Source organism: Fundulus heteroclitus, chromosome 9, assembly GCF_011125445.2.
Source record: "Fundulus heteroclitus isolate FHET01 chromosome 9, MU-UCD_Fhet_4.1, whole genome shotgun sequence".
In the NCBI taxonomy this organism is placed as follows: domain Eukaryota; kingdom Metazoa; phylum Chordata; class Actinopteri; order Cyprinodontiformes; family Fundulidae; genus Fundulus; species Fundulus heteroclitus.
In genome coordinates, this window is record NC_046369.1 from 1,638,725 (window position 1) to 1,655,037 (window position 16,313).

The following is a 16,313-nucleotide window of genomic DNA, read 5'->3' on the forward strand; positions in this document are numbered from 1 at the left end:
TTCTTGCTGCATGGCAACAGCGCTACCCACTGCTCTAATGTACAGACCCCAGTTTATTTATATTGCGCTAATTCACAACACGTCATCTCAAGGCGCTTTACTGAGTCAGTTCAGTCAAATTTTCCAGGCAGTTTGCTCAACCAGTTTTTCTGTCTAAGGAGACTCAGCAGATTGCAGTGAGTCGTTGACGCCTGCATTGTGGCAGTGACTTTGCAGCAATCCCTCATACTGAGCATGCATGCGGCGACAGTGGACTGAAAAGCGGGGAAAGGCAACAAATGGATTAAATCTGGAGTTTGTTTTGCAGTAGCTGATCATGGTCTCCTTAATTTTGCATGAAAAAAGTTGCCATTTTGTTAAATTCAATTAAGTTCAATTCAGTTTTATTTAAATAGCTCCAATTCACAACATGTCATCTCAAGGCTCTTTCCAAAGTCAGACTCCATCAGATCCTCCAGGTTGGTGAGAAAGTTTCCTCTCTAAGGAAACCCAGCAGGTTGCATCAAGTCTCTCCAAGCAGCATTCACTCCTCCTGAAAGAGCGTAGAGCCACAGTGGACAGTCGTCTGCATTGTTGATGGCTTTGCAGCAATCCCTCATACTGAGCATGCATGAAGCGACAGTGGAGAGGAAAACTCCCCTTTAACAGGGAGGAGAACCTCCAGCAGAGCCAGAACCAGGCTCAGTGTGAACGCTCATCTGCCTCCACCCACTGGGGCTTAGAGAAGACAGAGCAGAGACACAGAAAGCTCAGAAGCTCACATTGACCCAGGAGTACTTTCTATGTTAGAGAAGACAGAGCAGAGACACAGAAAGCACAGCAACTCTGGGTGCTTTCCTGAAGGAGTACTTCTATGTGACAGAAAACTTAAAATTATGTTTTTCCTAACTCTGCACAAGGTACCAAGACCGATAAAGAGGTCCTGATACCTGGTGCAGAGTTAGGATTCAATGAAAAACTGCTCAGAGACATTGAGTACTGACGGTTGTTTCTGTGTTTTCAGAGGAGCGACGTCCATTGTGTACCGCTGTGAGGAGAAACAGACCCAGAAGCCCTTCGCAGTCAAAGTCCTCAAGAAAACGGTGAGTTGTCAAAGGCAACAGCGCCCTGCAAAGATGGCCCAGAGCATTAGGACCATGTCCAGGTGATGGAAATAATGCTGGGCATGCCAGGAGTTGGAGCTTGGAAGCTCTTGTAGTCGTGATGAGGTTATTCTTCTGGCTGATGATTAGTGGCGTCTTGTTTCTGTTGTGTAAAAACCTGTGCAGATTAAAAAGGGTGAAGACCTTACCTCCAGCAGAGATCTATTGCTTTAGTCTGGTCTCACACTTACATTTTCTGTCTTTTTTAATGGCTTCTTTCTTAAAGTCCAGAGATTTTCTGCTTGAAAGATTTCTCTACGTACACAACAGGCCACTCCTTCAAGAAATGATCTGCTGTCAGTTGTTTCTAAATCCAGAAAAACAGCATGTTCCAGTCAGCCTGTTGGAGAAATCCAGCATTTCACCTGATTTTTTTTTTAGGTTGCATCATCAACAATGTGACATGTGCTAGAATAACGTAAAAAACTGTGTAAAACCCAGAGTCAAACACAAAGAACTGCTCCTGCAATAGCTCCGACCAGTGAACAGCGTTTCTCTGTGCTGGGAGAGATTTAGGGTAAAATCCACCAGAATGTACTCAAACCCGTTTAAACGGGTCTCATTCTCAAAGACCATGGCTGTTTGCGACGCAGAGATTGTGTGAAATATCCACCGCGGTCTGAAAATGCTGCCTAAGCACACGGCCAGGAGCCGACTGCTGAAAGTAAAGATAATTTCTCCTGGAGAAGATAACAGGACTGAACCACAGGGATGAAAACACACAAGTTTTTCTGTCATATTCTAACAACACATCACACAAGTAATGCAGCTTATGTGTGCAAACACTAGTTTTAGTAATTTAACTTCTGGTATATTTAGACAAAGCTTCTTTGGGTGAATCAGCTGAAGAGATTCATTTTAGCAACATTTTCGTCACCTATTGCCTCAGAAACACACTCTGTCCAGTCAAAATGTGTTTTTAATACCTTTTGTCAGACTATTGCCAGTCAGCCATTTGTTTTAGGGGCATTGGGAGGCATGTCTACCTCACATAAGTGCCACTGCAACAGATCGAATGCAGCTGTGAGTCAAATGTCGCAGTAATGAGTCAATAATGGCGTCACATAACCTCACGCTATGCCACGCATGTGCTTTTCTCACCTCAGCATGTGGACTGGTTGAAACTGAAAGCTAAACTACGACATCTCCTACTGTCTGATGAATACATCCTGAGCTGAGGGCAGTAGTCGTTGAAATGTAATTCCCAAATGGTCATTTCATCCTTATAAATATATGACATGGTTGCATTATGGAAAAGTAACATACCTGGTCCTGGCTCAGCAGAACTCTGTGTATTCCAGACCTAAAGATCCCAGTATAAACTATTTCTCACAGTGTGAGAACATCAAAAGCAAAACAACACACTTTAGTGTAGGGCTGTTAAATTTATCTCAACTATTTGCCTGATTTTTTTTTTTACTTAGACGCGATAAAATAAATTAACACAACAGTTAATTTGAAAAGTGTCCCTTCTACATTGTCGTATACACTTCCGTTTGCTCAGTCAAGCTAACGATGGAAAAAACACTCCAAAACAGAGAGGCTTTACAGAGACCAGAAAGCAACGAAGCAGAGCCTGTTAGAGAAAGCGGCATGTGTCGCGCTCACATCAGACTTCTGCCACCAGCGTTAGCTTGAGTGTCACAGCTCACTGTACTGATGACAACTGGTGTCGGCACTCTTCATTTGCTATGAGTCTCCAGAGCACAGCACATCCAGGCTAGGATGGTGGAGGAAAAGTGAACAACACTTGAGGCAGATGGTGCTGGAAACACGAGAGCTGCTGCAGGATTCCTTCCATGTAAACATCTGCCTTGCACTGCGAGCGCTTTGCAGTGAGCGATCACAATGTTACTATAGGTGACGCTGATTTAACCACTTGTGGGAAAATTGTTGGTCACATAAAGCACTGCTTGATGTTTTTATTTCACAGCCTTTTAGATTCAATAACATTTTTCAATTCAATTTTATTTATATAGCACCAATTCACAACACGTCATCTCAAGGCTCTTTCCAAAGTCAGACTCCATCAGATCCTCCAGGTTGGTGAGAAAGTTTCCTCTCTAAGGAAACCCAGCAGGTTGCATCAAGTCTCTCCAAGCAGCATTCACTCCTCCTGAAAGAGCGTAGAGCCACAGTGGACAGTCGTCTGCATTGTTGATGGCTTTGCAGCAATCCCTCATACTGAGCATGCATGAAGCGACAGTGGAGAGGAAAACTCCCCTTTAACAGGGAGGAGAACCTCCAGCAGAACCAGAACCAGGCTCAGTGTGAACGCTCATCTGCTTCGACCCACTGGGGCTTAGAGAAGACAGAGCAGAGACACAGAAAGCTCAGAAGCTCACATTGACCCAGGAGTACTTTCTATGTTAGAGAAGACAGAGCAGAGACACAGAAAGCTCAGAAGCTCACATTGACCCAGGAGTACTTTCTATGTTAGAGAAGACAGAGCAGAGACACAGAAAGCACAGAAGCTCACATTGACCCAGGAGTACTTTCTATGTTAGATGGTAAAAGTGGATGATCTGCCTCCCCTGATGATGTCACAGCTAACAGAACGCCAGACCAGGTGTACCTTCTATGAAGAGAAAAATGACAGAGAACAAAAAGTTAAAAGCTGAAATAATAACAAACAATGCAGACTGGTGAGCAGTAGGAGAACTCAGCAGAGTGAGAGAAATAGACCCTGATGACTCAACATAAATTACCAATAATTTAAGCTGACTTGAAACATTATTAGTCACGATTAATTTTTAACAGATGTGTTGTTGATTAGGTCATTTTTTATTAACTTATTAACAGCTCTCCCTTAGGGGTTTGTCATTCATGGGTATTTCTAAACCCTGGTTTAGGGTTTGTAAAAGTCCCAGCATACGCTGTAAATAAGGAAGCAGTGTGACAGCAGTTTAAAGTTCAGGAGAGGACAGCAACCTTACCAGGATCTTTGGCTCTCAATGAATTACATTTTCTGCATCTCTTTTAAACACTTTTGATCTTGCTTCAAACATAGGGGCAAATTATTTGATCTGATGTTGCGTCTGCATGTATGTAACATAAACTGCATGGTGAAAATGGTGAATATGGTGAATATGGTGAATATGGTGCAGACATAAAGCAGATGGCTCATGCAGAAAATGGGGAGAAACATGTCGAGCTGCATTGCTTCAGGAGCTCCCTTCTCTCTCACACTTTACCCTCCTTCCACAAAACAATAGTTCAGGACATCCTTGGTGTGCACGTGGAAAACATCCATTAACTGATTGGGTTAAAGTGTATAACCAGAATCAGATGAAGTTTTCACTTCTTCCTCTTGCTGTTGCCTCAGTTTCTACACACTGATGTTTTTTTTGTTTTGTTGCAGATTGACAAGAAAATCGTACGCACTGAAATTGGCGTCCTGCTGCGTCTTTCCCATCCCAACATCGTAAGTATCCATGCCTACGCTGACCAAAGCTCCATTTTAAATGGTCCATCCTTCCATGAATCCATTTTCAAAACTGCCTTAACCCGTGCAGAGCTGTGGGGTGAGTGGGGGTGGGGGGGGAGGCTGGAGTTTATCTACACCAGTCAAAGGACAAGAAGAGGGGAACTCCCTTATTATCTAACTTCTGAAAAACAAGAAATCTTTCGGTTTGCTCTGTTGTCAGTTATTATTTACTCTGGATCTCGTTTTCTACAAATCCTACAAAGTAAATGAATCTATGAAATGGAGGTGAGCGTTTTTTCTCCTCGGGTTTCCCTCACCTCGCTTTCTGATTGGCTACACGTCACATTCAACAGGCTGTCTGCTCGTTTTTCCTGTTGTAGACCAACCTTTACGGTCTTAAGAACAATTTTTCCTACAGTCCACTGGAATTACGTAAACTCGTTCAGAGGTGCAAATGTTGCCTGGCCTTTTGATAAAAGACAAGTTATAATTTTTGATTAAGATCTACTGTCGGAAATATGTTGTCATTGTTAAAGAAACGCCCTTTTATGTCTATTTTGAGGTTTTTGAGATCACTTTTACCTTCTAATTCCCCCCGATGATGTTGTTTTTTATGATGTGAGATAGAGGGAGCATGTAGATATTGAAGAGGAGGGGACCCAGGATGGACCCTTGGGGAACCCCACATGTGATTTTTGTCATTTCTAATGTAAAGTTACCTACTGAGACAAAAAAGGTCCCTGTACTTTAAGTAGGATTTAAACCAGTCTAGTGTTGTACCAGAGAGTTCGACCCAGATTTCCATGAAGTGATCGACTGAATCGAATACTTCACTAAGGTCCAACAGAACCAGCACGGTGGTTCTTCCACATTCTGCATTTATATGGATGTCATTAAACACCTTGACGGTCTCTGTACTGTGGTGAGGAAACCTGACTGGAAAACGTCAAAGCGGCTGGTCGTAGTTAAGAAGGTGTTACATTTTTGAAACAGCTTTTTCAATAATCTTACTTAGAAAGGGGATGTTTGAGATGGGCCTGTAGTTCTGCACAAAGTAGTTTGTCCAAATTGTTCTTTTTCAACAGTGGTTTGATAATTGCTGTTTTTAGGGACTGGGGGAAAACACCTGACAGAAGGGACGTGTTTATTATCTGAGTCAAATCAGACGTTATGAGAGGCAAAACCTTCACTTTACGTTACGTGCCTGGTGTATTTCCTCCTTTAAGGAGGAGGAAAAGCAATACTCTAAGCTATGTTTCAGGGTCCGTAAAAGACTGCTCATGTCTTACCTTTATGTGTAAACAGTCCCAGTTATTTTCTCTGCTTTCTTGTTCATGAGCCCTGATCGGATGGAGCATAACATCGGTAGATGGGTTTAAGCATCCTCTGCAAAGATTAGGGTGTTGCTTAGGTCCATAGCAGTAAAGGCAGAGCTCTGAATTTACTGGCCCATCTATATTCCAACCATCACCTATGGCCATCAAATATAGAGAAGGACTGAAAATATGAGATCTTGGATCCATGCAGCTGTAGTTAGCGTCCTTCTTAGGCTGGCTGAGGTCAGTAATGGAGATAAAATGAAGAATTATGTCCTCTAGGCCAAATTTGAAGTAGAGTCTCTTCTCCTCCGCATCAAAAGGAGTTAGCTTGCCCCCGGTGCCTCACTCACATGTACATTTGAGAGACATTTAGTTGCAAGGCAAAACAAAAAACCTATTTTATATGTACAGTAGAGATGTAAGAATCCATGAATAGTGCCAGTATGTAGCAGCAGGATGTATTGGAGCAATGCACGGACTTCAGCAGTCTTACGATGTGTGGAATGAAGCTGTTGTAGAGTTTGGTTATTGAATGGCTGGATGGATGGAGAAGAAGAGCCAGTTCTTTGTAAAATACATTCACACCTGGCCAAACCTTCAACCTCTATGCCTTTTTTCCCCCAATGTTTAGAAGACAACTTATCTGTTTATCTGTACCCCTGAATAATGATCATGGAAGCTTCAGAGAACCTGGCCGGGTCGTTTCACAGGTCCTGACAAGACTACAGTTGTCTGGGTGAATCCAAGTTTTAACCCAAGTCTACAGAAGACTGGTTCAAGTCATGTCTTGGGTCATTTGGGTAAAAAACTCAGCAAGTTTTCATGAAATAAAACATTCATAGCGTTGTGTAGTCTTGGTATAGAGGTGTGAACTGAAACTTCTGCATGTCTAACTCAATATAGCCAGACTGTGATCCAGTTTGGGTACACGACTGGGAATATTCCCCATATGACTCTGATATACTGTATGGTACTGGTCTACCCTCTGGAAATAAACATACATGAAAATTAAAAAAACAATGAAAATCATTCATTCAGGTGTAAACATGTTCTGCTTGTAAACCTCTGGCTCATTTGGCATCTGTCATTATTCCTTCTGTTTGCCTGCAGATCGGCTGAAACCTGGTAAAAATGCAGCAGAGAGGAAAATGACTTATAAACATCTGACTTTGTCTCATTGGGTATATGGCAGACGGGATCTGCAGCATAACGAGTGCTGAAATCACAGATATCTCTGAGTGTAAAAATAACACCATATGGTCATGCTAGGAAGGAGTCGATAAGGTTTCTCTGGATCGTCGCTAAGGTGTTGTTTTGTGGTTGCTGCCGAGATGTGAAGTGTGAGGAGTTATTTCTGGTTACTGCAGTAACGGCGCGTTTGTTTCTGTCAGAGCCAACATTAGTGAGTCACATAGATTGATGGCTGTGTTGAAATGAATTCAATGGTAGGATGAGTTTTATCTGAAGGGAGCATCTGAGGACATCTTGGAGTTCATCTCTGACAACAAAAAACCACATACTGGCAATGAAGGATATTAATAATTTAGAAGTGCTCGGAAACAGCAAACTTAAGTGTTTTTCTACAAGCTGATTCCAATCAACACGTTTTCCTTCAGCCTTACTTGTGAAGGTTCTCCCCACGGTGAAAAATTTAACCCAAGAATCTTTAATTTTGGATAAAAGAACTGTTGCAGCTTTGGTGTTACAGTTTTTATTGGTTGCTTTGATGTGTTTGAAGAAACTTGCAACCTCTCAGTTTTCAGCATCACCATCTCAGCAGAGCAAAAGACACTTCTTGCAAATGAGTTAACCCATTTTCATTGGTTTGACTCATTTTCCCCACCCTTTTGCAAAACAGTTAACGCAGATGTCATTCATGCAGTCCAAACTCCATTGCTTTAGCTGTGGTAGCAAAACAGAAACTATATGTTCCAAGCTCTTAGAAACTTCTTGATCAGAATGAAATCACTGAAGCACCTGATTTACACCTCTTTACACAATTTTTCAATTTACATAAAAGGTGCCATGTTGTGTGTTGTTCTTTGCAAGCATGGATGGTCTAAGGCAGATGAGAGTCAGAGTAAGAGGTAGATGAGTCAGGGGAAGAAGATTATGAGGAAGAGGAATCCATGTGTGAGGTGGAGGTGTAGCTGGAAGGGCTGACGTTACAGATGAAATTTGGGCAACTATGATTGATCGTGTGGAAAATCATGGCCTTTCACTTAGAGGGGCTGGACAAAGAGTCCAAACTTTTCTCAATAGAAACAAGGTTGCATCCATGGTAAGAGTTTTTCGACAGGACAGCAGGTATTGCTGCTGTACAGTATATACATCTCTATCTATTCCTATAGAGGAATTCTTCAGTGCATGGAGATGGAAGGTATATGATCACTGTCCCTATGAGCAAATGCCCTTGCTCAATGCAATGACTGCTGCTGCACAAGATGTAGATGCAGAGGCATGTCAAAGGATGGATCAGGCATGCAAGAAGATTTTTCCCTAGGTGTATCACAAGTGAAAATATTGAATGTGACGTAGATGAGGCCATGTGGCCTATTCGTCAGGACAGAATGGACTAGAAGGCACAAACAGCCCTAGTATTTTCTGTTGGAATCTTTCATTTTTTGGAATATTTCATTTGTTTATCTGGAAAAAAAGAATGAAGAATCAATAAAATTTGCATCACAACATATTTGCTTCTGGATCCATTTTTTGCAAAAAGGCAAATTTGATTACAAATGACACTGACATGTAAGCTGCGTACAGTCTTTGGCTACAATGAACCAGCAATGCTGCACTGATTCACATTGAGTGTGGTGTTTTGTATTTTGTTGCCCCTTGTGTAACGAATGATTGGAAGGGCTCAAACATTTGTGTGCAAGTTGTGTTGTTTGAAGGCAAAATGTGCTTTTGGATCATATGTTAAATGTTTTGGCAGAGTTGGAGCCTTTTGCAAACAAAATGTGTAATTTTGACCATTGGTGCCAATGTTTAGACCTCTGCGTTAACTGTTTTGAAAAATGTGGGTTTTGAATTGACTGCTGTGTCAAAGCAACCAATAAAAACTGTAACGTCTCAACATGATTTAAATTCAACACAGTTCAGCTTATTTACATATTCACAACACACATCAATTTAAGGTACTTTACAAACTAAATTCAGTTAAATCCTACAGACAGATTAGTTGAACAGTCATACATGTTTTTATGGATTTATCAGTATATATATATGGATTGAGTAGAATAGAACAGAATAGAATAAAATAGAATATAATAGAATAGAATACCCTTATTGTCCCACATTGGGAAAATTTGGGTGTGACAGTGGCAAAAAAAAAAAAACAGAAGACACCAGATTAATCAATATGAAAATTGCTGAAAGAATAGATGGATGGATGGATGGATGGATGGATGGACTAAAAGGAGAATGGATGGATGGATGGATGGATGGTTTTCTGTATTCTTTTCATGTCCGTATTTTTTCATGCTTGTAAATCTCTAGAATCAGATCCCAGACGTCGGGACTCTGAATATTTGGAAAACCCAAGAAGGTTTTAAGCAGTTTAAAGGAAGCTACATTATAACTGCTGTGACAACAAAAAGCAGAAATGCCTGTCTGCAACACGGCTGAATTACTTTAAATGCAGCATATAATGTATGTAATTATGTAATTATGTAGCAAACATAGTCAAACCTGAAGGATGCTAAATGTGCTTCTGTTTCTGGCGCAGATCCAGCTGAAGGAGATCTTTGAGACGGACACGGACATCGCTCTGGTGCTGGAGCTGGTGACAGGAGGGGAGCTGTTCGACCGGTAAGGGCAGACACTGCAGGATGTCTCTAACGCTCAGTGCTGGGTTCAGCTGAGGATAAAACCATAAAACTACAAAACCACAAAACCACGCAGGTAGAGAGTCACTTTAGGGCGTGTTCTGGTTTTACTTGGTGGTGGTTGCCCTAAGGCTGGACGATATAGAATAAAAGCCTTTCGATAAAATAGAAATCATATTGATCGATATCGATAATTATCAAAACTATTCAAAATGTACATTTTAAGTGCAGCACTGGCCATTTTATGCTGTTGCTTACAGTGATGACCTATATTTAAATAAACAGATTCAAACACAACCCTTTATTCAACCAACTTTTTACAAAAACTAAGTGTTAAAAAAGAAAAAAAGAGCACGTGCTCTCTGAAGGCTGATGGAGCTTTCCTGGGTTTGATTGGTTGGGAGGATGCAATGACTAGAATTAACCTACATGATAGGCTAGAATGCATGTTATTTTATTGAATTTTGTATTGACCCCTGTTTTTCACATTGAACCATACGTCTATCGATCGATATATATCGTTATTGAATTATTGTCCAGCCCTAGGTTGCCCTAAGGTGTTGCAGGTTGGTCCAGTTTCAGAAGTTTCCTTTAGTGGCAGGTTTTCTTTTCCTGCAGCTTCAGTTGAGACGCAGCAACGGTGTTCTTCAGTCACACCTGCAGCTCTTCTTATGAGCTGATCTGTTGTAGATATTTCTTCTGATTTAGTTGCCATGTCCAGTTGCTGTAGCAGTGTTTGGTTTTGTTGTTGAAACTTAGAAATGTTTCAGATGTCTTTAACCCATTAAGAGTTGATTAAGTTGAAAATTGCTCTCTTTGATTGCAGGGATTTCTGTTTTGCACTCTGCGGTTTTGGTCTGGAGTAAATTCAGGTAGTTTGGGCTTTTCTGTGTTGAGTTTAGCTGGAAGAACATTATGCCAGTTTGATCTCCGTTGCATGCTGGTCGGTTTGAAACTGACTCATGTAAGTGTTGCTGCAGTTTGGGGTAGAGGTCGCTGTGTTCAGCTTCCAGGTGTTCCTCCTGTTGCCATAGTTGGGATAATAGCAGAAGTTTCAGGGCCTCTTTAGATTTTGGAGGTGATTTAGTTGGAGAAGTTGATTGGTTTACAATTGCTTGATCTGTTTATGGGGATTAGTTTAGCTGCTGAAACTTACAGATACAGCCTAAAGTTTTCCAGCTTTACACTTATACCCAAAGTTATCCACACAGCTGGCAGATTTAGACTCTGGATTGCTTTCATTCAACTAATGCACCCTTTTCTGGTTGGAAATAACTTAAAATATAATAAAAAAGTAAAACATGCATAGTAAAATAGCTGAAAACAACAAGGTATAATTTTTCATGTGTTTTTTAATACAAAATAGAACTTAAACAAAAAATGTTCATAGCCTACTCAATAGTAGAAATGCGGTTACAGCAATCAAACATTTGTTCTGAGTGCTGAGTAGATTTTGGCATTTTTTTGTTGTGTTTTAATGATTTACCTTTAGAGATGAGCTCCAAAGATTTAAGGGGGGGGGGGGGGGGGCATCCTGTCAAAGGCATCACCCTAATCTTTAGCTCCCTCCACAGATTCTCTAACAGATGCAACTCAGGAGTCTGGGTCAGTCTAAAATGTTATTATTTTGAGTTAGAGAATAAAAGTTGGTGAATCACTTTCATTAATTACTTTAAACTTAACTCCAAAGAGGTATAAATGATTTGGGGTTTAACTGCAGCTGAAATGTTGGCTGACTTTAGCAAGAGGAGCTGAAGGCGTTGTTAATGTTGTTACCACACACACTCAAACCAAGTGGGCACTCAGTGTGTTTCCCTCCAGTTCAATTATTTCCTATGAGCGGCTGACTAAAATAAAACACTCTCCAAGTATGACTCACACACAAAGATAGAGTTTAACAATTTGATCTAAATACGGCAGAAATACAAGCTTAAACGACTTTAACTAACTAACTAAAAAAACATGTGAGACGTCCTGGAGGAGAAGAGCCCAGAATCATGGCTACATGTTCTTGTTGTAAACTTAGACACACCCAGAAAAGCAGACAGTCTCCTGACATGATGTCTGAGGAAAGATTGTGTTGTGGGGAGATGTTATCTGTTTCACAGCATGGTAACAGTGAAAGCACACATCTAAATCACAGGGAGAGTTGCTCCAGTAAGAACTCCACACAGCTTATGTCTAATCAGACTAGCTTTAACTTTTAGCAAAACGTTACTCAATTTAAACAAACTGTAACATTGTGCTGGTGGATTTGTTTGCGCTCTTTTCATTCCCATCTTCAGCTGTAGGTGCTACTTCTGTTGTTGTTGCTATTCGTTGGTTTATTGCAGAAGCCTGTCTTAACTTACAGATGCATCTTTAGTTTTCGGAAGTTGATAGATTTATAATTGCTGATTTGTTTCTGATGGTTAGAGAAGCAGAGATCATCCTGAGAGTTTGTGGCTGCTGCAGTTGTTAGTGACAAGGCAAGGCAAGGAGAGTTTATTGGTAAAGAACATTTCAGTACCGAGACAATTCAGAGTACTGTGCATGAACAGAACGTAAGAAAAGAAAACATACAGAGAAAAGTACTTTGCAGTGGAATAGCAGCAGTAGGTCAAGATGAGTTGAACTACAAACTTAATCTGACGAAGTTTCATTTAACTACAGTAGTTTCAACTGAACAATAACATTTAAAGACAACTCTAAAGAAATACGTTTTAAACTTAGTGGAGAAGTAGTTAGTAACTAGTTACATTTGCTCAGTTATATTTACTTGAGTAATCATTTGAAGAAAAGGTAATTTTAGGAGTAGTTTTACTGCACTGTACTTTTTACTTTTACCTGAGTCATATTATTACTCAAGTATTGCTACTCTTACTTGAGTAAAGTTTCTTGCTACTCTACCTACTGTGAGTAACTTAATGAATAAAGAACTGACTAGTTTTAACCAGAAATGCACCAGAGAGACAAAAACCCAGAGTTTATGTTAAAGTGAGACTTCTTGTTTGTACACAATCTTTGTTATTTTAACGTTATTTTCTATCTGCTGAGTTCACTTAGCTATTTGGAGGTTAAATGGACGCATAGTAAACAGTAGATATTGTCATTGGATATACTTATTACCATTTTAACATACTGTATATACATTAACTGCTATAAGTATGGCTTTCAAGTTTAATATTGAAAAAAATATTTAGAAAACTCTCTTATGCCTGAATTTGTTATTTTGCAATTATGTTTTTCTTTGTATATTTTTTTTATTTTTGTCTTTAAAATATCAGAATTTGCACATAACCTTATATTTTAGTCTGTCCAATTCCATAATTTTTAAATATTAAATCATCAGCTGTTATGATTAGTTACTCAGTACTTGAGTAGCCTTCTTGCTGAATACTTTTTTACTCTTAAGTCATTTCTTGGATGACTACTTTTTCTTTTACTTGAATAAAAATATGTTGCAGTAGTGCTACTCTTACTTGAGTACATTTTTTGGCTCCTCTACCCGCGTCTGGAGCATAAAAACTAAATGCTGCTTCTCCATGTTTGGTTCTGGTTCTGGGTTCTGGGAGTAGATGTGAACCAGCAGACCTGAATGGATCCAGATGGATGATACACTGACACAGCTTGCCACTTTGAGCTTTACATGTTGCTTAGGATTAACATATTCACATGTTTTGAAGCTTCATCATAAACATTTGCTCTCTGTGTTGTTCTTGTCTTGGTTCGCAGGATCGTGGAGCGGGGATACTACAGCGAGAGAGACGCAGCTCATGTCATCAAACAGATCCTCGAAGCTGTGGCGGTACGATTTACAGAAGCTCATATTTCAGCAAATGGATCCTTTAGTGTAATACTGCCTGTGATTTCCATTGTTCAGAGCCTCGTGTAGATAATCACAACCCTTGAACCTTTTCACGTACAGTGCTGTCACGTAGCAACCACCAAGATCAGCGTATGAGAGATTTCATGTGCCAGAACAACATAGCATTCAGCGTAAGGGTGAAGTGAAATGATGGTATTGCATTCTTTTCACATCTTTTTACAAAAAAAATCTCCAGCCTCATTTTACTCTGATGCCCATGAATAAAATCCAGGGCAACCAATTGCCTTTAGAAATCACCCAATCAGTAAACAGAGAACCTCTGTGAGACATTTACACTGCAAAAACGGACCTAAAAATAAGTAAAATGTTCTTAAAATTTAATTTTTTTTGTCCTTGATTTGAGCAGGTAGATTATATTATCTGCCAATGGAATGAGTATTTTGTCCCCTAAAATAAGATAATTAGACATCCTGCACTTGAAATGAGACGATGGAGATGAATTGTTCCTGTTTTAAGTGCAAAAATCTCATTCCATTGGCAGATCATCTTATTTACCTGCTAAAATCAAGGACAGGTACACTAATTTTAAGAAAAGTTTACTTATTTTAATTTTTGCAGTGTAATCTCAGTATAATAGAGCTCTTCTGTTTCTGGCCGTAGAGGTTTGCTGGAGAACATTGGGGAACAAACATGGAGACCAAAGAACCCAGCAGACAGGTCAGCGGTAAAGTGGTGGAGGGGCTTAACGCAGAGTTTGCTTTTATAAAAAATATCCCAAACTCTAAACACCTCCCAGAGCTCTGCTCATCTGAACATGCAGAGAGAATGGACCAACTGTGGACCAATCAAGACACGGACGTCCACCTAAACAGAGAGTCTGCTGACTGGTCGGTCCTTTTACCCCCCACATTCTGCTCTTTATCTGACTAGAACGCATCTAGTGGCATAGTGAACCATTGCTGGTTGCTTTGTAACAGCTTTGGATTCATAACTGCCTTATTTTTCTTATACCAGAATACCTGCCTGTTATTTTTCTGCTGATTGTGCCTCGTTTACCCGCAGTCACTCTGCATGTCGGCTCACCAGTAGGGCTGAACAGATTTTGGAAAATAATCTAATTGCGATTTTTTTTTCTTAATATTGCGATTTAATGCGATTTTTTTTCCAGTTTAATTTATCATGTCTTTTTAAACATATACAAACAACAAATCAATTTATTTCCTCACTGTGCAGATTAGTTGCTAAAAGACCCACAGCATCTAAACTCAGAGCAGAAATGATTGCGTTCTGCCTACAATATATTTCAACCAAAATTGCAATTTTGACTTTTCTCTGCATTAACCATAAGCAACAAAAATGGCCTCTAAATAAAGATGTTTGTAAACAAGGACTATTCAAAACAAGAACTTTTAATGTTTCTATTAATCAGAATATTATTCAAGAGAACAGCTTTTAGTTGATTTGGACATCAATCCTTGTTGAACATAAAGTGCAACCAACAAGCAAGTCTATGTATTAAACTGATTGACCTGTACTTAATGCTTTGTATGATTATATAAACTCTAAATCAAGTAATAAAATTAGATTATCTCACTGCTGCAACTGTCTTCCCTTCCATGTGGAGGCAAACCCACTTTAAACATTTTACCAACACCTAATGAACGTGTCTAATTCCCTAATTGTTACATAGCCAAAAATTGCAGACCTCTGCGATTTGGAAATTGCGTTTTTTTAAATCACGATTATATTGAAAAATGCAATTAATTGTTCAGCCCTACTCACCAGCACGGTTACGTCTCCGCAGCTTTCAATCAAACTCCACCTTCAAACTGGCTGTTTTCAGGCGTGAGGGCGTCAGCGCGCCAACGGGTCGTCAACGCCGCAGCGCCAGTGTGAATAAAACACTTTGTCAACACTCTGAGGAGGTGTCAGAGGGAGGATTTTATCCCGCGTGACGGAGCCAGATCGTTGGCTTCCACTGACAGCAGAGAGAAGAACCTGATACGCCTTATTAACAGAAAAGATCAGCCTGGCAGACCCTTCAGCTGGATTCCTGTTCCAGCAGAGACAGAACATTTCTTCTGTAGGCGTGAGCTTTCCCTAAGCTGATTAGTCTCAGACTCCTGTTTCTAAACAGAATTAATGAAACGTCAAAGTGACACAAAATCGTACCTAAAGGTTCGCACGCAGCGGTTAATGAAAACCAGGCGTTCAGGGATACGGTCAGGAAACACAGGCGGGAAAAGCTGATTAACGAGGTTAGCGATAATCCTCTGGTGATGCGTTCTCCTGCGTTCTTCAGCTGATGAACAGAGAACTGAGAGAGACTTCAGGGGAAATGGTCCGGTTCTGCATGGTTTTCTCGCTCTTAGAAAATGTCTAAGAAGCATAAAGATGTTGGAGGCTACCACTTTCAGTTGATTTTATTAAGCATCAGCATGAAGGAAGCTCTTAAAGATCAGCAAGGCTGGACTGTGCTGTGCAAAAGTTTTAAACCTCGCTTGATTTGATCCGGTTTGCTTCCAAACACTCAGAGCTTCTGATCTCTTGAAAAACAGACTTGAGGGACAGTCGAGTGACAAAGCAGGAAAAGTACAAAGAAAACGTCTGAATGACCTTCAGAAAGCCTCTGAATGACCTTCAGAAAGCCTGAAGACCTGTTGATCAAGACCAATTTGTAGATTTTAACCTTGGCTGCTTGGAAGGAAAATGGACAGAAATGAAAGGTTTGACGCAGGGCTGCAGCCACATGGTGCTACATTAGAGATGACCAAGAAGGTGTTTAAT

At 40.3% G+C, this 16,313-nt stretch overlaps 1 protein-coding gene across 1 annotated transcript in view; it reads left to right on the forward strand.

The window, feature by feature from the left end:
- Positions 1-16,313, forward strand: part of si:ch73-60h1.1 (calcium/calmodulin-dependent protein kinase type IV) — a 40,956-nt gene that overhangs the window by 5,517 nt on the left and 19,126 nt on the right. Inside the window, exons 2-5 of the mRNA XM_036140797.1 lie at positions 1,004-1,082; positions 4,504-4,566; positions 9,619-9,701; positions 13,433-13,505. Coding sequence (XP_035996690.1) covers positions 1,004-1,082; positions 4,504-4,566; positions 9,619-9,701; positions 13,433-13,505 — 298 coding nt within the window. The remainder of the gene's footprint in view (positions 1-1,003; positions 1,083-4,503; positions 4,567-9,618; positions 9,702-13,432; positions 13,506-16,313) is intronic.